This window comes from Talaromyces amestolkiae, assembly GCF_001896365.1.
Source record: "Talaromyces amestolkiae strain CIB chromosome Unknown scaffold18.1, whole genome shotgun sequence".
NCBI lineage: Eukaryota > Fungi > Ascomycota > Eurotiomycetes > Eurotiales > Trichocomaceae > Talaromyces > Talaromyces amestolkiae.
This window is the reverse complement of record NW_024468054.1, coordinates 717,904-744,271: the sequence shown is the minus strand read 5'-3', so window position 1 is coordinate 744,271 and position 26,368 is coordinate 717,904. Positions and strand designations below refer to the sequence as shown.

The window sequence follows — 26,368 nt, the reverse complement described above, 5'->3', positions numbered from 1 at the left end:
GAGTGCGTTCAAGCAGGGCGTTTTGTGGGTTTATTCTGTAGGATTAAAGATGGATGGATGGCGTTTATATTATTCTAGATATCTTGGATGGGTAGACTAGAAGGGATATTTCTAATGGCGATAATCTGAATGATTGAAATTTGCTATGTATATGCTATCAACTTAAGCTATATCGTATATTGTTACTGTCTGATATTGGACGACCGACTACAGCTGCAATCTAAAAGTAGCAACCTCAAACGGCCTCAACTCAAGATCTACACTTTTCTGCCCTTCAAACGTGGCATCCTTGTGATTTTCAACAATCGAGAACTCAGCCTCATCATCCTCCAACAAATTCGTCTTCCACACTTTCTTAACCGGCAAGGTAGTATGAATAGTTCCACGCGCTTTTCCGCCTAAAGACTCGTACAGTCGCATTATAATGCTTTGACCGGGTCTCTTCGCGAGTTCGCCCCGGGATACGTCCTCGTCGTCTTCGCCGCGTTTCACGGCGTCTAGGATCAGGGCCTTTGAGCCGGTCATGTGGATTGCGTCGAAGGCACCAGTGTTCTTGCTGGTCGCCGAGACGGCGGTCAGAGGTTGATTGAAGTTGTATCCGGCGCGGATTGTGCGGTGGTCGAGAGGGCCGGAATGAGGCAAGATGGCGTAGCGGATGTGGTGACGGCCCATGTCAGCATGGGCATCGGGTGCTTTGGGGGCTCGCATGAGAGACAATCGCATCACGTTACCAACTGTGGCGAAGCCGTATTTGCAATCGTTGAGAATGGAGACTCCGTAGCCGTATTCGGAGAGATCGGCCCATTTGTGGGAGCAGACTTCAAACTTGGCCATATCCCAGCTGTTCGTCTGTTAAAATTGATAATTACGAGTTGCTGGGTGAAGGCATACCTTGTATTGTAGTGTGTCGGTCGACGGACGATACCATACTGAGTCTCATACGAAGCTTCAGTGTTGTGGACATCGACCGGGAACTCGACCTTGAGGAACTTCTTGTTCTCTCGCCATTCAACCTCGCTGTCAAATTCGACATATGAAGGCTCATTGTCCACGGTAGCCTTCAAGCTAATAGTAGTCTTGATCCAGCTGTGCTCGCTGATTTGAGTTTCCGTCACTACACTAACACAATGGGGAGAGTTCTCTGCAATGGAGGTGGTGCTAGACTTGAGCTCCTTGCGAGATTCGAGATGGAAAACTTCTACATCCCAAGCCTGCCAGTTCAAGGGCTTATCATCAAAAATAACCAGTTGTCCGGCTTTACCTCCTCGAGAAATCACCTCTCGTTCAGCTTCGACGTCGTACAACGAAACGATCACACCGTCCTGGATGTCGACTTTTAACTTTTCATTAGTAAGACGGAATACTCCTGGCTTCACTTCCTTGATGCTAACACGTGGTGTCGCAGAGTTGTTGAGCAAAGAAGCGTCAATTGCACCAGTACGACCACTTATTTGAGCGTAGCTTGGCCCATTGCTATGGCACACAGCTTCGGGAAGTTTAATAACTTCAGATCTCTGCCAAGGCAAGGTATTGATATATTGAACATTCTCGCTAGACTTAGGTTCACTGAACCCAAGAGCAGCAAGAGCTTCTTTCTTAAGTCTGTGACCAGTGGCAAAAACCTCGGCGTAAATCTCCCTTGTGTCTTCATAACACATGCCGATTGAGCTACCAGGTAAGCAGTCATGGAACTGGCAGAGCAGTACCGCTTCCCAAATATTATCCAAGTCTTCCTTGGGGTATTTGTAGCTACTTTTTGTCTTGCCAACAGTAGCCAAGGTTGCGAAGTATTCAATCTCTCGAAGCAGGAACTCGGCTGTTCGGTTGTTGCGCTTGTTGTTCGACTGAGATGTGTAGGTGCCTCGGTGCAGCTCAAAGTATAGCTCACCATACCAGGTTGTAAAGTTCACGCCTTTGGCTGCCTTTTCTTGTAGCTGATCAAAGAACTCGTCCACGGAGGTGTTCATCTTGACACGAGGAAGCAATCCGACCTTGTCAGATAAACCACGGCAGCGACGCAGTTTCTCCAGGTGCTCGAAAGTCGGGCCACCACCACCGTCTCCCTTACCAAAGACCAAGAGTGACGTCTTGTCTTGATCTAGGGACTTGTGCTGAGTGATACTCCGCCTAACGTCGCCAAAATGAGCAGAGGCAGTATACGTCTCAGCTGGTGTCATATGGCAAAGTACTTGACTGCCGTCAAGAGCAACCCAGTTAAAGGTAGTATGAGGGAAGTTGTTGATGTTGTTCCAGCTCAGTTTTTGGGTAAAGAATCGCTTCATACCGGCTAGTTGACACAGCTGTGGTAGCTGTGACGAATATCCAAAGGTATCTGGCAGCCAGAATGTGCGACATCTTTCCCCAAAGTTACTTTCAAACAACCGCTGTCCGTACAGGAATTGTCGTACAAGAGACTCTCCGCTAGGAAGGTTGGTGTCGTGTTCGACCCAGCTGCCGCCAATAGGCTGAAAGCGTCCTTTCTTGACGTAACTCTTCACCCGGTCAAAAACAGATGGATAGTAGGTTTTAAGCCACTTGTACTGCTGAGCTTGAGAAACGGTGAATCGGTGCTCCGGATAACGGTCCATTAAATCGCATTGATTTGACCAAGACCTTGCGACCTTGCGCTTCGTCTCTGCAAATGGCCATAGCCAGCAGGTGTCAATGTGACAATGACCAATTGCATAAACGATCGCCTCCGTGTCAGTATCATATACTTTGTGAGAATCAACCCGGTCGCCTAGATATCGCTGAGCGACCTTGCGGGCGTCCTTGATTGCCTGCTTGCTTCCACCGCCTGCGATGAAAGTGTCCATAATAGAGTTTGCGACCATGAGTGCTTCGTGCTGTTCCCAAGAGTCTTGCGGGAACTCTCTTGCGGCATCTGTGACTGTTAGCAAATGGAAAGCCTAAAACAAACGCAAGTCATACCTCCAATAATCCAAAAATCATAATACAAAGCTCGAGCATCCAGGTTAACAGCGACAATCTGTGCTTTCGACAGCGTGAAATAGCGGTTATCATCCGGAGGTGCTATCGAATTTCCATTTCCATTTCCAAACATGCCATTGCATGCCATCTCAATGTAGAAAACATGCTCTTTACCATCACGGAAGCTCTCTGGGATAATCCATTCGATACGTTCACCATCACCGGTCAATCCTTGTAACGGATGACCATGCTCTGTCCAAATCAATCCCTCATTGCCCGCATCCCAATGGAATTCCAAGCGCTCTTTGCCCAGCAAATCTCGAGGTATTGTCAAGTGGATTTTGAACCAGTGTGTGGACCAACTTGGGCCAAAAGCATTGCCGGTGCTGGTAGGTTTGAATTTATGTGATGTCGCTTCTTTGAAAGTTGGTCGCGATAAGTTCGGTGGGGAGTATACGAATAGCTTAACGTGTTCTTGGTCGGATACGACGGCATCGTAATACTTGCTACAAGAGGTCAGCGTCGGCTGGTAAATCAATCAGTCATGGTAGACCTACCTAACAAGCCCATCCTCGCGGTAGAGACCCTCATCAGTGAATTGGCGCAATCTGTCGAGGTAGATACTCCGGATATGCTGGCCCACCGGGCGCTCGACCAGCTTCGGATAAGAGCTGGGAGGAGCTCTTGGGTGAGCTTCTCCACCCATGATAAGCAGATAAGAGGAGATATATGAAGATGCAATTACAGGGAGATCCGAGATAGACCGGATTTATCGGAATGACCGTGGGTGTTCAAAATGACAACAACTAAAGAAGGAGAATGATGGCGAGGGAAGCTGAGACAAGGGAGGAGAAGCAGATCATGTTATTGTATGGTATTGACCAGCCACTTACAAGGTACATACCAAAATACAGTCAATGACGAGGATTTGCGGGGTAGAAATAGCACTGTAGACCAATCATACTACACTACTCTACAATAAGATACCACTAGCGGCTAGTTCCATTACTGATCAATACAATCTTTCATACACACAAGCGGAAATGCGGAGTAACCCTCCATCCATCATCTCGCGCTGAGATATATCACAAGACCTGACAATCAAATCCTCCGCCTAGGTTAGCCTTTCTTGAGGCTGAATCCAGATCCGGATAACTCATTAGATTTACAGCCCCGAAGTTTCACCTTGCTAAGCGCCAGACTTGTCGTTCTTGACCAAGACAGCAGAGCAAAAGGGCTAAAAAAGGCTTCTTCTACATGATTGTTCAGGTATCTGTCTACATTTGAGGATGCTAGTACCTACTCTTCATCTCTGTACGTATGTATGATTAAATGATATGAGGTAGTCTACACTCTGGTTTGAAAAGATGTTAAAGATACTGGGAGTCGATGAACGTACTACGTTTATGTTGCACTAAAGACGGATTAAAGGAAAGTGAAAACAAATGGATTTTTTGGGGATTTCCTGAATATCGAATTMCCMCGCCAGCCATACCATCAGATAGCTTCGTCCTTGCCAGAAGAAGAAGGTTCTTGCTTGAGGTCATTGCACTGAGCACAGATGCCCTTGAAGCCATAGCATCATTGTCAACAGCAGCAGTATTCTCATCGTCGATGACGCTTATGTACCATTTTGGCCCGCTTGGCCCAGGCGCTCTTATCCACGGAACTATCGGAGCTCTCCTCGCCTGCTTGAGCATTGGCCACAGAACCTGAGGTGGATTGTGCTGTCGCTGGAGGTTGAGAGTGTTGCTGCTGTGGTGTACGAATTTTTTCAAGAACCTTGTTGAAGGCGCCTGTTCCATATCGAAGATCATAAATCTCGTGATTCACAATGTCCCCGCTCAAATCGACGAGAAGGAACTTCCCACAGACTTCGACCTGGAACGTTCCCAAATTTCCATTATGTGTATCAAATATTTCTTTGGCTCTCTCTTCGTCATAGAAAGGTGCCTCCTCGCTCTTTCCCGTCCATCTCACACCATACCATAACTTCCTCATCAACAGGTATTTGTCGATGCCGCTAATATCAGCCTCTTTTGACATCTTGAGTCTCGTTTGACGTTCGATGGAGATGTAAATAGCTGTCAAGAATTCAGTAAATAATCGAATTGATTCGAATGGAATGCTAACAGTACAGAAAGAATACTGTAAAATCTCCTTTATTTATGTCTGCTCGACAGCTTTTCGAGTCACCAAATTTGACTCACTAAGAACCAGACGTGTTCTAACTCCATGGTGAATTCTCTGAGTCAAGAGGAAACATAATCTTTGTGTGGGTGAGAGGTGGATCAGTTGAAGGTCATATCAATGTACATGTTTCTGATGACACAGATATTATATGCTTCCAAATTGTCTTAGACCCTGAAGGTCAATGGTGAATGTACCAAAAATCTGAAGAATATCGGGGTTCGCCTGTATGTGATATGGAGTCATCCATACACGAAGATTGATTACAGACAACCAGATAGGATGAGATGACTCGGTGAAAAGCCGAATTTGAAGGTACGCAGTCCCAGTCTACACTGCGTTTCCTGAAGGGCATAAGAAACATATACTACAACAAGCTTACTAGATTGTATACAGCCAACAAACCACTTCTACGATTAAGCTACGCACAGGAAATAGATCTTTAGAGATAGAGGCTTGGATGTCTGATTGAGCTCGCTTGCCTAAGCAGGAGAAAGAGATGTTGAAACTAGGTATGTCCTAGCGGAGGCTTTCTTCAAGCTGGCTGAGACTGTAGCTGCCACCTTCTCACTTTGATGAAGCATCGGTAGCAGCCTCATCAGTGGCACCTTCAGCAGCACCCTCAGCAGACTCTGGCTTCACTGGCGGAATGCGGCAGGACTCGCGAATCTCGTTCACAACCTTTTGGAACGCACCCTTTCCATTGTCCCGATCATATCCCCAGGGATCCACCGAATCTCCCTTTAAGTTACACTTGATGACACGGCTGCAGAAATAGCCAAAAGAACCGTCAGACTCAGCAAATGCCTTCTTTGCAGCCCGCTCGTCAAAGTCTTCGTAGACGTCGTGGATTTGGCACCATGCTGAGACTTCGGAGTTAGCCCAAAGTGCACGAAGTAGATGCACCTTCCCGATGCCAGAGACATCAACTTTGACCGGAGAGTCCGACATTTTCAATGTTGATATGCTTGAAGTGTTGGTAATTGGTGAACTGGAGAGTAAGTGAAGAATGATTGAGTGGATTGATGTTTTTTGATTTGATGATAAATAATGTTATTGCAATAGACTCGAGGAGGAATGGATCTCATTTATGGCTTTTTAAAGTCTCCAACACACGCAGTATCTGTCGCTATTCTCATGGCTATATCATGGAAACTCACATAGAAAGACCGCGTATGCCCCCCAGTTTCATATCAGGATAAAAGAATCGAAAACACCTTCCCGCTATCTGTCAGAAAGTCCTCAATATCCGTTGTACACATGACAATGTTTGCATCTATAGGTTTACTGAAAACGAGCTTCCAAACAGGAGTTTGAAAGTATCTGACCAGTCTTCCAGGTACTGTCCTTGCCAAAGGATTATTTCAACTGCGTCAGACAGTGGTCAAACTTCCTGTATCATCTTTTCACGCCAACGGTTTATGCTGTTCTCCTTATACAACAATGATCATACTCACATATGAGGAACAATACGTGGGTCTTCCATGTGCTCGAAGCCCTAACTGACTCTTTATTTCCTAATCGGGAAGGATTTCTGTGGAGCCTTTCCACTGATACATTCAAGTCACCTGCGTTTTTTTAGGGCACAAGTCTGGTGCCTGAAAGACTGATGAATAAGACGGGAAACGGAAGATAGCATCAATCTCGCAAGATTTTTGTGAAGGCCATCTACAAAGAAAACTCGGAAGCGTAAAGAATTATTCGTCCGTTGACAATGGTTTGACCCATCGACGGATTTGATTAATTCAGGTAGTCGAATCATTGATGACTCCTTGGTAAACAACAACATGATTAAGTCAGAATGATTATCAAAGGTCTGGATAGTTTTGAAGTGTTCTATATAAGTACCTAGTCATATCTCGTCATCTAAAAATGGATATCTAGCTTTCTCATTACATAGCATGTATCATGGCAAATTCGATGACTACATGTACAAACTGATGGTAGGGATACAATGCAGTCGGATCTGTACACATGTAGACAACGCAAGCACGACACCGAAGATTCACCTTACAACTAAATGTGGAATTCTTCAGTTACCGACACGTGGACGAAAGATCATGGAGGTGCTTATCTCTCACCATGACAATAAAATGACTCCATCTTCTCGTCTTGGACAGTAATTTTAGTCCAGGTCAAAAGTGACAAGTGTTGACAGATAGTGGACTCGATTTGTTAGGACTGATTACTTAACAAAGCATCCGTGGGCCACGACACTGGATCCTTGCAATACGTATCAAGTAATAGTAGATTGAAATTGTGGTAGATATACATTATTGACTAGCCTCAAGACTGGCTATTCTGGTGGTCCGCACATGTTAGCTGAATGTGGAGTTAGGGCTAATATTCGTGCTTGGGACGTTCATTGCCGGACCATCTAGCTGTCTGCTCATACTCATGTTCAGCTGAGCTTAGAGGGCACAAAATCAAAGATGAATAAACATCGTCGCGGCGAATGAAATCCCCTCACGTTTGTTTGCGAGGGGTCGGATTTACCGGATGGTGTTGCTTTAGTAAGGAGCATCTAAAATCAAAACGTACCTGGTTTCTAGAGCGAAAATCCATCCCTTAACTCATAGCCTGCATGTTGATGACTACCTAGATAGAATCTTCATGCTCTTTGAATCCAGAATCTGCATCGGTAAGCTAGGCATGTAACCCGACACGGGATAGACACGCACATCCACTACATACAATCAGAGCACGCCACACAGCAAGGGCTCGCTTATCCATGCAACAAACTTTTGTTTTTCCTAATGGCCTGGCGTCCGAGACACTTCAATAGACTTTCGGAAGATTTTATGACATTTCGGACACGTCGGAGAGGAGGACAGGGAGAGAGGGGAAATGTGACCTGTCGATTCGTTCTTGGAATCGCCTGCAGACGGAAATTAAAGCGGTCGGCCACGATATTTGGGCTATGACAAATGATAACAAGTCATTTGAAGGAGTCTTCAATTCTATGTTAGACAAGCTTTTTCAAGACTGCCTGTAAGTAAATAGGTATGAGGAGAATATGGTAGCTGAATTGAACAAGCACATGTAGCAAATGGAAAAGAAACCTCATATAATACACAGAAAAACAAAATGCCCCTTCCCATTAGAATCAGAGATTCAAAATCGCTGGTTAATAGACCCATCAGGATACTGATCAATCGGACCCACGAGACGAATCTGCTTCTTCATTCCAGCCCTTCTCCGCGCTGCCTGCACATCTGCAATCTTCTGCTTTGCACCGTCATAGGCAGCAGCAACGAACACCATAGTATCCTTGGTCTTGCTCTTACTTTTTGCGCGAATGTGTCTGGCGTAGTCCGGGATGGAGGCCTTTGATACTCCCCCTCTTTCTGTCGTTGTCGGTGACGATGCATGAAAGTGGGTTTGGATAGACAGGATTGGTTTCTCAGTTACCACTCGGACTATCGGTAGAGGCTTGTTCGCAGATGATGTGTCAACGGATGCGCTGCTAGTGTACTGTCGAAGTCCGTGTGCAGGTGAAGGCTGGCTGCAGCTTCGCGACCTTGTCATCGTTGCTGCGGTCAATTTGTTCTCTGCATGCGAGACGATGTTGAGGACGGTGGTGGATGTTGACTTCCATAGTGCTATGGAGTCTCCTTTGAGCTCGGAGCGAGTAGTGACGATCCATGGTGACATGTCTCGCATGCGTTGCCGGACAGTGGCAAAGCTGGGTTCGGCTGGACTTGATGTCTCTGGGCTTTCGACTGGTTCGATAACGTGATTGACGAGAGTTCTGTCTGAATCTTTGGACGAGGAAGATGAGAAGTTGCGGGATAGTTGTGCAACTGTTTGCGCACTTCCCTCTTCCTCTTCCTTCTCTTCGACAGACATCATGCGTAATCGTAATCGCGAGGTTTTGGTCACTAGCGTGTGTTGTATATGACTAGCAACCGGCTTGAGATTCTCGGTTTGAGCCTTCATGTGATTGACAACTGGTCTGATATGCTCAATAACAGGCTTCATATGCTCAGCAACTGGTCTGAGACTGATACCGAACACCTCTCCCTGACACAACTGCTGTTTACTGAATCCCTTCGGAAGCCGAGGTCGGCCTCTTCTCGGTGACTTCGTGGCGGTAGGCGATGAAGCATCGCGCCCGGCAGCCTGTGGCCCTAGTTCAGGAAAAATCTCCCACTTCTTCTCTCTGAAATAATGGTTCGCTCTCGCTAGGTGCATCCCTACACCGTACTGCTCTTCCGTCAAGAAAGCCTTGAAACCAATCGAGTATCGCTCACTTGTACGTGTATTCAGCGATTTTCGATTGGCCACATTTCGTTTGTAGTAGAAACGTGTTGATGCTACATCCGAGTCAACATCCGATTTTGATCTGTTCCTTCCCAAGGCTAAAAGGTCGTCGTGGTCCAGAGATTTCTCGATGCAGCCGCTAAGATCAATTGTGCTCTCAGTGCCGTAGACACTGGATGTCCGATCCGGGAGACTTGGTAAGGGTTTGTCGAGCCAGGCTGCTTGTAAACGTGTTGGAGGGGGAACACCGATTTCGAGGCCTTCCAGGGATGTGGAAACCAGTACTGGTGCAGACTTGTTGAACGTCGTCAGTGAATCCATATCGATAGACCTCTTCTCTATCAGATAGGTTGTATCAAACATAAGAGAGTGAGCTCAATCTTATCACCTATCTGGGCAGCAATAAGGAGAAGTCTCAGAATGCCCTGAAATCTGGCTCCGATCCGATCCTTATATCAGATCGGCTTTCATCTGTAGAACCTAACGTAAGACCATGTTGTGTACAAACAACAAAGACATGGATCGACAATACGTATCCATGCCGAGACAAAATCCTGCTACTACTTCTCAGCGCTGTCTGCATGTATCAAGGGTAATTTTAGCCAGGCATTCAAGCGCCCCCACACAGAGCGTCAATTGATCCATGACATGCATACATAGTACAGAGTGTAAAATGTCTAGTATCAGACTCACGGCTCATGTCATTGTTGTGGCGCTCGTCAATGAATGTTATTTGTTTGTTGTTGCAGAGCCGAATGAAAAGGTGGGACAAGGCCGGCCGGTGATGCATGCAAGGGGTAAAGAGGAATAGAACAACATGATCGGCCAAAGAGAGTGGCCGCTCGGATCGAGTAGTATCAACTAGGCTAGGTTGAATTAGCATGAGTTATCTGCATGATCTTTCTTCTCTGGAATGTTGGACTTGCAGGTCCTATTTTCTGTTCCGACGCTGTTATCATCAGAGTTCTCTTTGGCCTCTATCAAGGGAGAGGAGAACCCGGGACTCGGACGTCATTAATGATACATGTGCAGGGTTTAATCTTGTCATCTGATTACTACATACTACGTATGCAATTAAGAAAGTTTTGCAGCCTTCTGCATCGTCTCCCGAGTGAGCTCGTCCCCCGGCCCCCTGACAGCGCCTAACCTCCCAATCCGTCGTAGCTTTGCAATAATCTCCTCATCTCCAAAATGGCTATTATGCTCAAACTCCGGTTCTTGGTCATATGCCAATCGAGCCGCATCTACCAGGATCCGGGCTGTCATACCCCAGACTTTGTAGCGAGATATTTCACCGGATCGTTCGCGTTCTTCTAGTTTTGTGATGGCGAAATCCTGTAGATTTTTGGATTTGCGTTTGGGCCTGGATTTGGTTACGCTTTTTTCGGATATGGGGATGTAGAAATGATGCACTGTTGAAGTCTGTCAGTTTCGGATCATAGATCGTGACAAACAGCCTCAAGCGGAGGATAAACTCAAGCATACAAAAGGAATGATAGAAAGATACGAAAATAAATAACCAAGAGATTGGGGGAAGGAAGAAAGCGGACACCAATTCTTCAGTGCTCGACTCGTGTTCAACTTGGGAGTATACATACTTCTCCAATTAGATTCATGCCACGTCGTCCATGAACCCTGATACCAATCCTCCGGCTGTTGTTTCTCAACATCCTCCTCCTCCAAGCTACCAGAGGAAGAAAAATCAACCTCCTTCCTCAGAAAATCTTGAAACCTCGCCGTAAAAACAGCCGCAACTTCCTTGGCATCCAGCCTCGGAATCAGTGCTGTCTCTGGATCAGCCGTTTTACCCGTTGTCTCATCATACGAATGCAAGAATGCGACGCAAGGTCTAACCACGAGCTCATTTCTAGCCAGGCTGGCGGGTAGTTCGCAGAGATGCTCTACTTTGAATGGCGGGAATAAGGGCTCGCCTATGTTTGGCAGGCCGATTTCTTCGGTTGCTTCGCGGCGGGCTGTTTGGAAGGCTGTTTCGTGGGCTGAGTCTGCTTTTCCTAGATTCAAGTATGAGCTTAGATCCTTTGCGGAGCTTCGGAAGCATTGCGATTGGGTAGGAGTACCTCCTGGGAATGCAGCGTGACCAGCAACTGACGTTTATCAGTGGTTGATTCACATGAATGAATCAGGTAGAAATGACCTACAAGAACTCAATGTCTTTGCCCGGATGGTGAGAACGGTCTTCAGATCTCCATTCAAATCAGCGTAGAGTAGGATTAGCACTGCTGCTCGTCGAGTAAGTGGTACTGAATCATAGTTGCTGGGAGGAGGCTTGTATGCGCGTAATCTTGCGATTGCTTTCTGTGTAGAGTTAGCTATTACCATACATCTTGGTACCTGAGATTGGATTGCTATTTTCGTCATACTAGGTATACATACCGCTGACTCTGGTGATAACGGCGACATCTCGGCACTGTCAACAGCCGCACACGTCGTCGATGAAAATGTGCGCGACACCAGAGAACCCGCTCTAGTGTTCTGTGAGGGATATTTAAAAGTACGTGCGTTGAGAAGTCTAGATCCGACACATGGTCTCCTCATTTATACTACCTGGCTTCCCCTCGTTGCCAAAAGATACCTAGGTTAAAAAGGATGTAGAATCGATCGACGCATCTACTTGATCCGAATGTTGCAGTAAGCCTTTAAAAGTCGGTATAAATGTATGAGTGGCTAGATATTGCCTTGTTCTATGCTGGGTGAACGTTCTCGCAAAACCTTAGGGCAATACGTTAAGCAAATGCTGTGAAGTATTTTGAAGTTGAGGCGTCGGTGACGTTACCGGAAACGCCGAGGTATAAATATTGACGATGTTACCACCAGCGTGGGAATAGAGGATCAATCAAGAACATACCAGCTTTATATTTTCACGTCATACACAATTTGGCAAGTACCCATTATCTAAAAGATGAAGTATATTTTCGAAGAAAAGACAGCAGCCTTAAAATTAAGGCATAAACATTCACACGTGACCATCCCGGTAGCCGAAGCGGCAACTCGCGCAGTTCCGTAGATTTTCACTGGCCGAGTATGCAAAGCCAACAATTATCAGGCATGGCGATAATTCTCTGAGTCAACGTTCACCGATCAATAAGCACATTCAATCGCATGTGAATTGATATAAGCCCTCATAATGTTCTCTCGACAAGCTCTCCGGAGCCTCTTCAGCGCCGAACGAGTCGCCAATCAACAACCACTTTTCTCATACGCATCACGAGCATATCTTCACCAAGCATCTACCAGCAGCGGTTCTCAAAACTTTCAAGCCACGCTTACTGAGGTTCCACCTGCATCATCTTCTTCCTCCGTATCGCAAACAAGCACATCTCCAACCACAGATGCAGCAACACAGCTTTCAACAACACCATTTATTAGGAATAAACTTCCTCTCCCACCTCGTTTCGACTCAAACCTCAAAATCACGCAATCCCTCGCCGACAAATTACCATACCTCTACACCCAACGCCCTCACTACATCTCGGCGCACTTACACGACCGGCCCTATCTCCTCACCGAAGGCGACCAACTACGTCTCCCCTTCCTAATGCCCAAAGTGAAATCGGGCGACATAATCCGCTTCAACCGCGCTTCCGTGGTCGGTTCGCGTGATTATACGCTCAAGGGGAGCCCTTACATCGACGAGAGGATGTACGAATGTCGTTTGCGAGTGCTTGGTATCGAGTCTGAGCCGTTGCGGATCAAGGAGAAGACGAAGCGGAGACGGAGACATGTGCAGCGCATCAAGAGTAAGCATCGATATACGATTTTGAGGGTTATGGAGGTTAAGGTGAAGTCGTTGGAGGAGTTGGTAGAGGAAGGGGCGGAGGTTTTGCAGGAGGGGGTTATTCACGAGGAGGCGGTGGATGTTATTGAGAAGAAGAGTCATGATGCTACTACGCCTGTTGAATAGCTCTGATGGGGTCAGAAAAGGATGTACAAATTTTTGCATCGACATGTATTTATAGTATCTTGTTGTATTCGTTTCTACCATGTTCGTTTATTAGCATTTCTTGTTAAAGGTTAACAAAGACTATCGATTGTTCATTCCTTTAATGCCCAAAGCGTGTTAAAGGAGACAGCATTAATCAACGAGAATGGTAGGAGACAAAGCCGAATAATGCTCAAAAAAGCTTGCAAACAGCCTCACAGCATGTCCCACATCCTCTGTGCCACCAGTCTCTCGGATACTGTGCATACTAAGCTGAGGGTTTCCTAGATCCAGAGTCCTGGCACCCAGATTAGCAGACAACATGGGTCCAATGGTACTTCCGCAGGAAGAGTCGTTGCGAACGACAAACAGTTGCAAGGGCACAACGTCGCCTCCGTCTTCGACAGCCTTTTGTGCGACTTCTTGCAATAGGACAATACCAGGGGCATTGGTTGCGTAGCGCTGGTTAGCGTTGATCTTAATGACGGGACCTTTGTTCAAATATGGTTTGTGGTCGGACTCGTATTTGGCGCTGTAGTTCGGATTAATGCTGTGCGCCATGTCGGCGGATAGGAGGAAGGATGTTGTGAGACTTTGTTCGTAGGCAGTGGACAAGTCAACGGCTTTGTTGCCGGCTTCCTTGGCGGGTAGCACAGAAAGACGACGAAGAACGGCTGGCAGGGCATCCGAATCGGCACCGTGAGCGCTCTTGCTGCCAACCTCTTCATGGTCAAATAGTGCAATCAGTCGAATTGCACTTTCGTTGTCTAAAGCCTTGCTAGATTGGACGGATTCAATAAGTCCCCGCACAGCGCAGAAGGACATGTTGAGATTGTCCAAGCGAGGAGAGAAGATAAATTCCTCGAGAAGACCGCCTAGACATGACTTATGAGTGTCGAAAAGAATCAGCTCAAAGTCGAGTATATCAGCAGGTCTAGCATCGATCTCTTTCGCGACTAGTTCGACAAGGTAAGGGTGATGGCGTTCTGTTGTGGGTTTCAGAGATGTTGTCGGGGTTTCCTGCTGAGAAGAATCCGGGGTATGGTCTCTGGTTCTGTTCAACTCAGCTTCGACAAGGCCAGCAATGGGAAAGAGCTGAGTTTCTTTGTTGAAATCAAATGATTCCTTGCGTTCCAGATGAATGGCCAAGGTGGGAATACGCAGGACTAAGAACGTTAAAATTAGATACTGAGCTGCAGAGAAGACAGGGACTCATACTGGGTCTGTCAACCTTGACCAATTTCTGCTGAATGCTTCCATCCTTTGCGCGCACCATGACACGGCCAGCAACACCCAGGTCACGGTCGAACCCTTTGTAAGTCAGCTATGGCCCTACATCACGTTCGCATAGTCTACTCACAAGTATGCCAAATACCTCCTCCGTAGGTCTCAACGCCGACTTGGATAAAGCCCTCGCCCTGCTTTTTGCTGACGGGCTTGATTCTGAGGACAGGAGAGTCGGTATGCGCTCCAACCATAGCAACAGAGTTGCCAGGCTAAAAATATTGTCAGAAAGATTGACCACATCCCTAGACTCAGGGCATCATACCTTCCACTTTTTGCCAATAGCAAATGCTATCAAAGTGGATCCATTGCGGGTGAGGAAATATTTCCCACCAGGTTGGAGACTTGATGACCACGAATCTTTTTCCTGGGAATTGTTAGATAGTGAACCATACCTGGTACATAGACGGCATGACGTTGAAAAAGTAAAATACATACTTTAATTGACTCAAAGCCAGCTGCTGTGAGTAGCTCCTTGCTCGACTTGACGGCATGGAAAGCTGCACGAACGTCTATAAGCTTAAAGTCACAATTCGGCTTCACAGAAATACGTACGAGTGGGGGAGGCGTTGACAAAGGATAAGAAATCCAATGCGGCCTGCTTGTGATTGATTTTGACCATGGTGGTGTATCGGTGCTGACCAATGTGAAGTGCGACAGTCGAAGACGAGAAAGGGAAAGCGCTATTGATTGAGTACCCGTGTAGCAGTTGGAAAGATGAGAGAAGTCTCGATCTCATGGTTCGTAAGAATCCCGAGATTACCAGTGGTTGATGTTTCTCCACTCCGCCTTTTGCAGGGAAGGTACTCCATCGGAGTACAGAGTGGGTGCCAAGCCGTCGGATGTTGCAACCTTAATTTTAAGGTGTCACTAACGTCTCTACGATTGTCGTAAGATAAGATCTTGAGAATTACTCCGAAGTACTGTATTTTATTTGGTACCTTCTGTGGACCGTCTAGGAATATACTTAATACATGTGGCGAATACTAAGCCGGTGGTATCATTGCGTTAGTGAGAAAGTCAACTTAATCGCTGGTCGAATCATCAAGCGAGCGTTTCGCGTTTACCAGACAGGAGCCTGTTAATATTGACAATAGACTGTATTGGATGTGGATGCATTGGTGGGCAAGCCCTGTCAAAATCCTACTTACATAGTATGTATGGAGTACTAGGGTTTGTACGTGTAGAAGGGCTAATCAAGGGTTGTACGCGTGGAGATTGAGACGCCAAATCATAACATCGACGCGCTCATTGTAAACAACCGACGTACTACACCCAGCGTTTGGCGGTATCATTCTTAAGAAAAACATATTTTATTGTATAATGAATCGACTTAGTCAATGTAGACTTGTCAATGATCCAATAACTACTTCTTGAGCTCGAGGAAGGAGTGAATGAGACTTGACGACGTGGTACTAGAATTAAGCAATGTTGATGTTCCTGCATCGGGACTAGCCTTGATTATCTTATCGAAAACGCGTGACCCCGTTGCGGTTGCCAAGTGAGGAGCGAGAGTTTGGAGTGGGCGACTTCCTTCCGCTGAGCACCAGCCAGGTCTGCGCTCCAGCGACCACAACATTGAACGATTACACAACACCAGACAATCCTCAACCCCCAATCTCACGACAACACTTCTCTCTACTGCCAACGAAACACCATCAATGAAAGTGCGTCCTCTCAATCGACAAGTTACCTGCTCCAACCTGGTTCTATATGGCATTCTCCCCAATCCTTGTTTGCGACTAAACAAAGAGTGAGCGCTTAGCAACAGCCGCCTTGGTTCATCAGAGCTGGAGAATTGGGGTGTAGAAGCATCTTATTGTCGGTTCATTCAAGGAACTATACTCACTTCGACTCACCCTGGGATTTTTTACTCAGTCACAACAGCCCAGGCACTCCGATTAGAATATACACCAACGTGAATTCGATCATTTTCGGTTGCTACGGGGAGTGGAATCCTCCACCCCCATCAACACCATGACCGATAGAGGCACAGAGTCAGACGGGCTACCCTCTACGTCCGATATTCTGAATAATATGTCCAATCGACTCGCATCGCCGCCAGGTTCTCGTACCCCGCCCTCCGGGCTTATCAAGAATACATCGTCATTTCCAGAGACGAGTGGCAATCACTCCCATCTCAGCAATCTTTCAGAAGCCGTGGACCCTGCCGCTCTCGCAAGTGCCCTCAAAGACTATGATGAAGCCGGTCGCCGACGCGAACGTACCCCAGGCGCCAGCCCAAGCCGAAAGAGACAGAGGGTTTATGGAGATAGGTGAATACCCATCATTTGTTGGGCAAAGCTACTTCGTAATGGCATCATTAATGCGATCACAGGTTTATTCCCAACCGCGAGGGCCAGGATCTTCAAGCTACCTATAGCTTGTTAGGGGAGGACGGTTGTCCATCTACGCCATCGCGGACAAAGAAGCGGACTCCTCATGGGGAACTCCATTTTCAACGAAGTACGTTAGCATGGCCTCTACTTTTAGTGAATTTACTGACAAGACTTAGCTGAAGAAGCCAATCGAACATACTCCCGCGTCCTGCGAAGTGAACTCTTTGGCGACTCTGTGCCACAGCCCGATCCGGACGCAGATGCTTACCTCAATTTTAGCACAAAAGCCCATGATCCGACTCGTTCTCGCACTCCTCCACCTGCATCTCTGACACCCTCTACTCCCCACAAAAATATTCTCAACTATTCCTCCCCTCGAGCTGGGTCCAGTCACCCCACTCCTTCAAAAACTCCTAGAAGCCAACACGGACCGAATCTGAATCCGCGATCGGAGCTCTACAGCCTCTCACCCATCCATTACAACAGCCAAAGAATTTTGGGAACCCCGCGAAAACAACCTCGTGTGGTGCACAAGGTACCATTCAAGGTTCTGGACGCACCAGATCTGCAAGATGACTTTTATCTGAACCTTGTGGATTGGGGAAGCACAAATATTCTAGGTGTCGGCTTGTCTAATTCCGTCTATATGTGGCACTCCCAGTCAGGCCAAGTCACGAGACTCTGTGAACTCAAGGACGACACTGTCACTAGCGTAAGCTGGATCCAACGCGGAACACACATCGCTATTGGTACTGGGAAAGGGCTTGTGCAAATTTGGGATGCTGAGAGCTGTCGACGCCTTCGAACTATGATCGGCCATCACAACCGAGTTGGTGCGCTGGCATGGAACGAACATATCCTGACATCTGGGGGACGCGATCGGCTGATATTTCATCGAGATGTGCGTTCCCCTGATCAGTACCTCCGTCGTCTGGCAGGACACAAACAAGAAGTATGCGGCCTGAAATGGAATACAGAGGATGGCCAACTCGCGTCTGGCGGAAACGATAACAAGCTTATTGTCTGGGATAAGTTGAATGAGACACCGCTACATCGGTTTTCGCAGCACACTGCGGCTGTCAAAGCAATTGCCTGGTCACCACATCAACACAACCTCTTGGCTTCCGGTGGTGGTACAGCGGATCGTACAATCAAATTCTGGAACACTGCCACTGGCCAATTGATTCGCGAATTGGACACTGGAAGCCAGGTGTGCAACCTGGGGTGGTCGAAAAATTCTGACGAGCTTATCAGCACACACGGTTATAGTCAGAACCAGATAGTAATCTGGAAATATCCGCGCATGGAGCAGATCGTGTCGTTGACTGGTCATACATTTCGTGTGCTATATTTGGCTATCAGTCCGGATGGCCAGACTATTGTCACAGGTGCTGGTGACGAAACCTTACGATTCTGGAAGATATTTGACGTTCAGAATCGCAACGACTGGCGACGAGGCAGTCGACTTGCCGAACTGAGTACAATACGATAAGACCTGGAAATGACTTTCTCAAAGTGACTATTCCTACCGCGGGTGCCCTCCGGTGGTGGATCTGCTTGGCATTGCATATCACGGCGTTTATTGATTCATGCATGCACTGTTCAGATTTCGACTTGCTAATCAACGAGATACGAACTTTGCATACATTTCGAAACTTCCTTCTTGATCCGTTGGTTCACCTTACCACTAAGGTGTATGCATGGGCATGGAGCGTGGCGCTTGAGGATTTTTAGCTATCTCGGAATTGTTTTCGCTTGGAGTTTTGTTGCATTTCGTGAATTTTCAAATCTACATATTCCCCATTTCTTCTCGACCTCGGCTCAATTGGCAATGGCGTAAGGGCGCTCTTTGAGCATCCTTTCGCTAAATGGCGTTTCTTTGCATTTTCTTCGTGCTTGGTGCTTTTTCATTCTTTCTGGCAGATAATAGCGATGGAATGTTTATAGGATGGGCAGCATTGGTAGACACTAAAGGAGTTTGTCCCTTGAGATCATGTATTATAGTACTTCGCACAATATTGCTAAAATTATAATGCAACTATATGCATACAATTTTCCTTTCTGTTGTAGCCGAAGCGAATGGAAATTATCATTCGACTTTATAAGTAACCTATCAAGTCCAGTCATCATGACTACATATATGTTCTCAATGAAAAAGGCGAAAGACCGACATTAGAGGAGAAAATTTTAGTATATAGAGAAAAGTCGCCATTGCGCCTTTCTTGAAAAGAATCTATAAAAAGCATAAAAAATACAACAAGTCATTTAACTAATCTTTGCATCTTCAAATCAAAGAACTAGCCGAGCAGGATCGACAGTCAACACTGTATTCAACCGATCTAGAAACGTCTTTGCTCTCTTCTCCTCACCGACGGGTACGGTGAGACTAAATACATTGAGCGCAGAAGCTGTGGGGGCCTTGGGCTCAACGTAACTGGACTTGTAGCTGGGAGACACATTGCCGGATAGAATATCAATGATATCGACTTCCTGGCTAACCGAGACGTCCTCATCGATACTCTCAAACTCGTCGAGAGGCACAGTGTTGATTTCAGGCACGTAGTTTCCGCGTGTAGACTTGATGGGCGCAGCACCTAGCAATTCGTCGAATAGTTCACTTGCCGATGGCGCCGAGGCCGCTGAGCGCGGAAGGTCGCCGTTCGCGACTTCGGTGGCTCGCGCGATGAAGGTTGACAAGGGGACGGTAACGCCAATGGCATCCTTGATACGTTTCTGGGTTGAGAGCACAGCTTCCAAGGAAATCGACACGGCAATCGAGATATCTGATGGCAACTCTGGGACGAATTCTTCGGGTGCAGCAGTAGGTGTGGCAGCAGGTGGTGCAGGTGGAGGCGCAATCTTGATGTTGCTAAGGTCTAAATGTCCCATCTTCTCGATGCGCGCTGCTTGCTCGGCGGGATAGCCAGCGGCGACTTCGCCGATGTATGCGAGGACATCGCCCTTGAGGAGACGGCCCTTGGGACCTGTGGCGGGGATTTTGGAGATTTCGGAGTCTGGAATGCCCTTTTGGAGGAGGAGGGTGCTAACGGATGGGTAGAGAGGGTAGCCGCCTGGGGTTTGGGTGAGGGTTGAGGCAAAGCCTGCATAAAACATATGTTAGCATTGCAAGTCGTCGGAGTAGTCGGGACACAGATTAGAAAGGGGGGTATACGCTTTGTGATGGGATTGACTAGGATCTGGCGTCGTAGAAGACCCAGAGGGACTTGCTTCAGTGTGAAGCGTGCAGCCATTGCGGTGGCTGAAAAAAGACGCTGCCAATGCAGGGCTTTCACCAAATGAGGATGAATAGTGAATATGCTTGATATATATGCTACTAGTTGAGTTTGTTGCTCCTAGTAAAACTAGTAGCCAGCAGGCATAGTGGTGGAGAGCGCTCAATTTGTATCGTATACCTAATGGTCGAGGTTGAGGTTGAGAAAAGCTACGGCCAGAGACGGCTCGTCCGGTGAGCGTTAGCGGGACGGAGCTCCTACTCCGACAACAATTTATTTTCGGACTGTGATCGCATGTTTGACTGTGAGAAAATAGGCCCTAAGGTGAGTTTTTCTTTGTTCTTGTGACTGTTATTAACTTTTTATCTCATAAAAATAATCGATTGACTAATTATTTTGTCTGAAATATCGCTTTAGTGCAAGAAAATCATATGATTATTTTTTCCGCAACCTTGATCCTCAATCAACCTAATATCAATTCAATCTCAGATTGGATTACAGCACAATGTTCAAACGACCATTAGTACTCTTATCGAGCGCAAAGCCGTGCCTCAAAACGCCAGTCTTCCAACCCTCTCGGCACTTTACATCTCAAGCTCCTCGCCTAGCCAAATCCTCTGCGCGACAAGCCTCCAAAGCGCAACCAAACACAAAACCAGCAAGCAAAAAGCCAGCGAGCCAGCAACCACCTCGCAAGAATATCACAGATATTAGATTCATTGGTCGTAAATCAGCGAGCTACGCAGAGATAGACCGCAAAGTAGCCCAAAAGGGCGAAGTCGTCCTTTTCAAATCCTCATCACAACGGTCCTACATTACCGGCGCATACGGTATCGCCGCATTCGCATTCGGATATGCCGTTATCAATTCCTCGCTCGACTACCAGGATACTCGAGCCAATCTAGCGTATTGGCAGAAAAGCCTCAATATCGGTGTATGCATCGTGATGAGCGTTATGGGCACAGTCTTCATATCGAGGACATCAAGGCTTGTCCGGGATATAACAGCGGTGGATATCAAAGGCAAGACTTTTCTAAGAGTCAGAGTGCGCTCGATGACACCCTTTCGAAGACCGTATACAGTCACCGTTGCGCCGAATCAGATGCTTTTCCACGAACGACTAGTCGCGGGCTCTCCTATGCCTCAAGCCAAAGACCTCAAGATCTCATTTTTGAAGAATCCATTGAAAGCGATCAATTTCAGTCTTTTCAAGACTTTTATATCTATTCGTCGAATTTTTACGCAGGAGGATTTCATTATGATGGAGATGCAAGGGCAAAAGGGTGCTTATCGGGTGGGCATTGATGGCTATGTTTCTGATGATTTGCTTGCCCTCGCCAGTCCCACCGGACAGCCTGTTGGACAACGATGATATTTCTTAGATCTCTTGGGACTGCGAAATTGTCTTGTTGACCGCTGTGTATTATACTGTATGATATTCTGTGAAAGAACGTGGTGGCTCGGTCTCTATCCACGAAGGAAAAGCCCTTCGGTGATATAGTATACTTGTCTCTGAGCTATTTGAAAGCTCCTGATGCTAAATATTCCAGGATTATACCTCATTTATATCGGATTATAGCGTGGAATCAGCTTCGTCTGATACGTATGGATGATTTCCTATGCAACACCTCAATTGAGTTAGGGATAAAAACTTATAATACTCAATGATGGCTAATACTGCCTTTCGATGCAAAGGCATCATGTCTGAACAACAGATTGAGGTGTCATATATGTAATGCTTCGTAGGCGATATTGATATACTCCCCTTTCACCAATCATAGTTCAAATTGTGCTATCAACACGTGACTTTTGCCAAGAGGTGCCTGGCTAAGAGTCGCGTCCGCGGAGCAGGCGCGTACGGGGAAGGCAGAGCGCGACCCCTCTCGATACACCAACGTCTTTTTATGCTGACAACACTCTGAGCAAGTCTACGGCCACCAAGGCTTTGTCGCAGAAATGGGGAAGCTCGTCAGACTCGAGCTATTCAGTATGATTATCTTCATCAACATAAACGGCAGGAAACCTACGCAGAAGCTGACTCTCAATCTAGATTTCAAGTCCTACAAGGGCCACCATGTATTGCTGTTTGGTGATGCCTACTTTACCTCTATTATCGGTCCTAATGGATCGGGAAAGTCGAACTCGTGAGTGTTTATTACTGATTTCAGAATGATTATCAAAACATTAACTCATGTTCTTCCTAGTATGGACGCCATCTCCTTTGTCCTCGGTATAAAATCGTCGCATCTCCGTTCGACCAACCTCAAAGATCTGGTCTACCGCGGACGTGTCCTCAGAACTTCCAAAGTCAACGGCGACGGATCCGCGACCGCTCCTGAACAAAACGGCAATACAGACGAAGCGCAGGATGGCTCGGATGTTGAGGACTCGCAGACACAGGGGGATCGAGGCGACCCCCGATCGGCCTGGGTGATGGCAGTTTACGAGGACGACGCTGGTGAAGAGCAGCAGTGGAAGCGATCAATCACTAGTGGCGGCGTCAGCGAATACCGAATCAACAATAAGATCGTGACTGCGCAACAATACAACGAAGCGTTGGAGGCGGAAAACATTCTCATCAAAGCACGCAATTTCCTTGTCTTCCAGGGAGATGTCGAAGCTATTGCCTCACAGTCGCCAAAGGACCTTACTCGTTTGATTGAGCAAATTTCTGGTAGTCTGGAGTACAAGGCCGAATACGAACGGTTGAAAGCCGAGCAGGAAGAAGCTGCAGAACAACAAACCTTTCAACTGAATCGTCGCCGTGGAATCAACTCCGAGATCAAGCAGTACCAAGAGCAGAAGCGAGAAGCGGAGAATTACGCACGGAAAGCCGAGGAACGAGACCAGGCCATTATCACGCACATCCTGTGGAAGCTTTTCCATTTTCAGCGATTGATCGACGAGTCAAGTGCCGAGATTCAGAAGCATCAGGATGAGCTCAAAGAATATCGTCGCGGTGTTGAAAAATACGAGAAGAATCTCGAAGAAGCCAAGAAGGAACACGCCAAGATGGGTAGAGAGGTATCAACTGCGGAACGCAGCATTATCAAGAAGGAAAAGGAAATCGAGGACGCAACCAACTCTCTGGTACCGATTGATGAAAAAATTGAAATCACGTCAGGCAAAGTCCAAAGGTACTCTTCGAGGATTTCAGAGATTACTAAAGAGCGTGATACTCAAACTGCAAACGCGACTCGCCTTGAAAAAGACTTGAAGGTCGTCGAAAAAGCGCAGGCTGAGTGGGAGGCTGAATGGGCAAAGTCCATGAGTAAAGCTGGCGGTCAATTAAGCGAAGCAGATCTCCAGGAATACAACAAGCTAAAAGAAGAAGTCAACAAGCGTTCTTCAGCCGAGCAGCTGAAACTTGACAACCTCAGACGTCAAAAGAAGACCGAAGCCGAAACCGTGAATGGCTTGAAGAGCAAATTCGATAATGCGCAATGGCAATTGCAGAGCTTCGACGCTGAAGCCAAGACTCTAAAGGCACGCAAAACTGATATCGCAGACACGATCAAAGACACATCTTCGGATATCGATCGTAAGAAGAAAGAATTAAACGCTGTGACTTCAGAGCGTCTGCGAGTGTCTCAGATGCGTACGGAAATGGAAGAAAAACTCCAAGTTGTCTTGAAAAAGCTGCTCGAAGCGGACGATGGCAGAAAGCAAAGCGAGAAGGAGATTCGAATGAAAGAGATGATATCCACACTAAAGCGCATCTTCCCGGGTGTCAAGGGCCGCGTTAGCGATCTATGTAAACCTAAGCAAAAGAAGTACTCCGAAGCCGTCAGCACTGTCCTAGGTCGTCATTTCGATGCTATCGTTGTAGACAACGAGAAGACTGCCAAGGAATGTATCCAACATCTCCGTGATCAGCGAGCCGGTCAAGCCACTTTCATTCCTCTTGAGACCATTCAAGTTAAGGCCTTCAACTCGAACCTCAAAGGTATGCATCGCGGCATGCGTCCAGCAATCGAGACAGTTGATTATGAAAACTCCGTTTCTCGTGCTATCACTTATGCTTGTGGTAATGCCATTGTGTGCGATGACTTGGATACTGCCAAGTATCTCTGTTACGAGAAGGGTGTGGACGCCAAAGCTGTTACATTAGACGGAACAGTAATCCACAAAGGTGGTTTGATGACTGGTGGTCGAGGTCCTGGACAACAAAGCTCGAAGAGGTGGGATGATTCCGAATTAGAAAACTTGCACAAGTTAAAAGACAAGCTGCTTGCCGATCTCGCCGCATTGCCTAAAGGCCACCGTCGCGGAACAGATGAAGAAACCTTGCAGGGTGAACTTGTCGGTCTCGAACAGAGATTGGCCTACGCCAAAGAAGAGTTGAAAGCTCTCGAACGCAACATTAAAAGTAAAGATAGCGAACTCCAGTATGCCAAGAAACAAGTTGCGGAAGTGCAGCCGAAGCTGCGTGAGAAAGAGAAGGCGCTGAAGCAGCTAGAGAATTCGATCGCTTCTGCGGAGCAATCCGTTGCTAGTGTGGAGGACGAAATCTATGGCGATTTCTGTGAACGTCTAGGCTACGATAGTATCCGCGACTATGAGGCTTTGCAGGGTTCCCTTCAAGAAGAGGCTTCTCGCAAGAAGTTGGAATTCACAACTCAAAAGAGCAGAATCGAGAATCAACTGAGCTTTGAGAAACAACGTCTTGAGGCAACAAATGACCGTATTAGCTCTCTAAAAGCACAACGCAAGCGGGATGAGGCACAAATCAAGGAGTTCAAGGCCGAGCAGGACAAAATCCGCAACCGCCTAGATGAACTCGAGGCCGAACTAGATATTCTCAAGGAACGCCTGAAAGATCAGAAAGAATTGTACTCAGAATCCCAAGAAAGGTTGAGTGCTCAGCGACGAGAGCTTCAGAAACGCTCAAAGAACGTTGAAGACACCCTCAAGGCTGTAAATGCACTTGAGGGCGATATTCAGCGCAACTCTTCAAGCCGCTATGCTCTCCTTCGTCGTTGCAAGCTCGAGGATATTGACCTGCCGCTTACTGATGACTCCGCACCTCTAGATAATTTGCCGATCGATGAGCTTGTGCAAACCGCTGACGAGGATGCTATGGATCTCGACGAGGATATGACTATGACAGGGCTAGAGGCTCCAGGTGTTCAGGATTACGGCATCGAAGTTGATTTTGATTCTTTGGGAGAGACACTAAAAGAGGTATATATGAACCTTACTGTATTATGAATTGCCACTGACAACATGCAGTCTGCCGAAGATAAACTTGAGGAGGAATTGCAAGATCGCATTCGCTCACTCAACACCGAACTAGACAAGATGGCACCCAACACTCGAGCCATGGAACGGTTAGAAACGGTTGAGAACAAACTCCGCAGTTCGGAGAAGGACTTTGAGGATGCTCGGAAGCGTGCCAGAAGAGCCAAGGATGATTTTGAAGATGTCATGACGAAGCGATCAGAATTGTTCAACAAAGCATTCTCACATATTTCCGAACAAATCGGTCCTATCTACCGGGAGCTTACCAGAAGTGCCAACTATCCTTTGGGCGGTCAAGCGTGAGTTATCTTCTCTGCGGATCATAAAATGTACTAATGCCAGTATAGTTATCTTGACATCGAAGATTCCGATGAGCCATATCTTGACGGCATCAAGTATCACGCCATGCCTCCACTTAAACGATTTCGTGACATGGAGCACTTGTCAGGAGGTGAAAAGACCATGGCCGCTCTCGCTCTTCTCTTTGCGGTGCATTCCTATCAACCATCGCCATTCTTCGTTCTGGATGAGGTGGACGCCGCTCTTGACAATACTAACGTCGCTCGCATTGCCAACTACATCCGCGACCATGCTGCTCCGGGCATGCAGTTCATTGTCATCAGTTTGAAGACGGGCCTGTTCCAATTGAGTGAGGCCCTTGTGGGTATCTACCGAGACCAGACCGAAAACAGCAGTAACTCGCTCACTCTGGATGTAAGTGTTCAGTCAATGCAGTCCGTTATAGAGCCATTACTAACATATCGAACAGCTCCGCAAATACCAATAGAGAGGTCGCACTGCGAAACATTCGGATATATTCTCTTCGATTTGCTATCGCTAGCTCCATGGCTTTCAATATGTTTTATCTTCACTTGTATCAATTCCCTCGCGTCATGTCAACAGCAGGTAATAATGGATAGGATGGATTGGGGAGGCGTACTCGCATT

At 47.0% G+C, this 26,368-nt stretch overlaps 11 protein-coding genes across 11 annotated transcripts; 4 read left to right on the top strand and 7 right to left on the bottom strand.

Moving 5' to 3' along the window:
• Positions 1-207: 207 nt before the first annotated feature.
• Positions 208-3,637, bottom strand: BHQ10_008316 (uncharacterized protein; the record flags this gene model as incomplete). Its single annotated transcript, XM_040881108.1, has 4 exons — positions 208-841; positions 892-2,884; positions 2,932-3,437; positions 3,489-3,637. 4 exons carry the CDS (start codon positions 3,635-3,637, stop codon positions 208-210), a joined length of 3,282 nt encoding a protein of 1,093 aa, XP_040736818.1.
• Positions 3,638-4,428: 791 nt separating this feature from the next.
• On the bottom strand, positions 4,429-4,977 carry BHQ10_008315 (uncharacterized protein; the record flags this gene model as incomplete). The annotated part of the gene is made up of 2 exons (XM_040881107.1): positions 4,429-4,497; positions 4,561-4,977. The coding sequence occupies 2 exons, from the start codon at positions 4,975-4,977 to the stop codon at positions 4,429-4,431; spliced, it is 486 nt and encodes a 161-aa protein (XP_040736817.1).
• Positions 4,978-5,688: 711 nt separating this feature from the next.
• On the bottom strand, positions 5,689-6,072 carry BHQ10_008314 (uncharacterized protein; the record flags this gene model as incomplete). Its single annotated transcript, XM_040881106.1, has 1 exon — positions 5,689-6,072. One exon carries the CDS (start codon positions 6,070-6,072, stop codon positions 5,689-5,691), a length of 384 nt encoding a protein of 127 aa, XP_040736816.1.
• A 2,163-nt stretch (positions 6,073-8,235) lies between these two features.
• On the bottom strand, positions 8,236-9,705 carry BHQ10_008313 (uncharacterized protein; the record flags this gene model as incomplete). The annotated part of the gene is made up of 1 exon (XM_040881105.1): positions 8,236-9,705. One exon carries the CDS (start codon positions 9,703-9,705, stop codon positions 8,236-8,238), a length of 1,470 nt encoding a protein of 489 aa, XP_040736815.1.
• Positions 9,706-10,458: 753 nt separating this feature from the next.
• Positions 10,459-11,805, bottom strand: BHQ10_008312 (uncharacterized protein; the record flags this gene model as incomplete). The annotated part of the gene is made up of 4 exons (XM_040881104.1): positions 10,459-10,796; positions 10,983-11,489; positions 11,544-11,700; positions 11,779-11,805. The coding sequence occupies 4 exons, from the start codon at positions 11,803-11,805 to the stop codon at positions 10,459-10,461; spliced, it is 1,029 nt and encodes a 342-aa protein (XP_040736814.1).
• Positions 11,806-12,529: 724 nt separating this feature from the next.
• On the top strand, positions 12,530-13,306 carry BHQ10_008311 (uncharacterized protein; the record flags this gene model as incomplete). Its single annotated transcript, XM_040881103.1, has 1 exon — positions 12,530-13,306. One exon carries the CDS (start codon positions 12,530-12,532, stop codon positions 13,304-13,306), a length of 777 nt encoding a protein of 258 aa, XP_040736813.1.
• A 171-nt stretch (positions 13,307-13,477) lies between these two features.
• Positions 13,478-15,230, bottom strand: BHQ10_008310 (uncharacterized protein; the record flags this gene model as incomplete). Its single annotated transcript, XM_040881102.1, has 6 exons — positions 13,478-14,490; positions 14,543-14,635; positions 14,685-14,820; positions 14,874-14,975; positions 15,047-15,108; positions 15,164-15,230. 6 exons carry the CDS (start codon positions 15,228-15,230, stop codon positions 13,478-13,480), a joined length of 1,473 nt encoding a protein of 490 aa, XP_040736812.1.
• A 1,355-nt stretch (positions 15,231-16,585) lies between these two features.
• Positions 16,586-18,439, top strand: BHQ10_008309 (uncharacterized protein; the record flags this gene model as incomplete). Its single annotated transcript, XM_040881100.1, has 3 exons — positions 16,586-16,884; positions 16,947-17,074; positions 17,124-18,439. The coding sequence occupies 3 exons, from the start codon at positions 16,586-16,588 to the stop codon at positions 18,437-18,439; spliced, it is 1,743 nt and encodes a 580-aa protein (XP_040736811.1).
• Positions 18,440-19,236: 797 nt separating this feature from the next.
• BHQ10_008308 (uncharacterized protein) lies at positions 19,237-20,198 on the bottom strand (the record flags this gene model as incomplete). Its single annotated transcript, XM_040881099.1, has 2 exons — positions 19,237-20,048; positions 20,099-20,198. 2 exons carry the CDS (start codon positions 20,196-20,198, stop codon positions 19,237-19,239), a joined length of 912 nt encoding a protein of 303 aa, XP_040736810.1.
• A 487-nt stretch (positions 20,199-20,685) lies between these two features.
• On the top strand, positions 20,686-21,552 carry BHQ10_008307 (uncharacterized protein; the record flags this gene model as incomplete). Its single annotated transcript, XM_040881098.1, has 1 exon — positions 20,686-21,552. One exon carries the CDS (start codon positions 20,686-20,688, stop codon positions 21,550-21,552), a length of 867 nt encoding a protein of 288 aa, XP_040736809.1.
• Positions 21,553-22,136: 584 nt separating this feature from the next.
• Positions 22,137-26,208, top strand: BHQ10_008306 (uncharacterized protein; the record flags this gene model as incomplete). Its single annotated transcript, XM_040881097.1, has 5 exons — positions 22,137-22,324; positions 22,385-25,364; positions 25,413-25,720; positions 25,769-26,135; positions 26,191-26,208. 5 exons carry the CDS (start codon positions 22,137-22,139, stop codon positions 26,206-26,208), a joined length of 3,861 nt encoding a protein of 1,286 aa, XP_040736808.1.
• Positions 26,209-26,368: the final 160 nt, after the last annotated feature.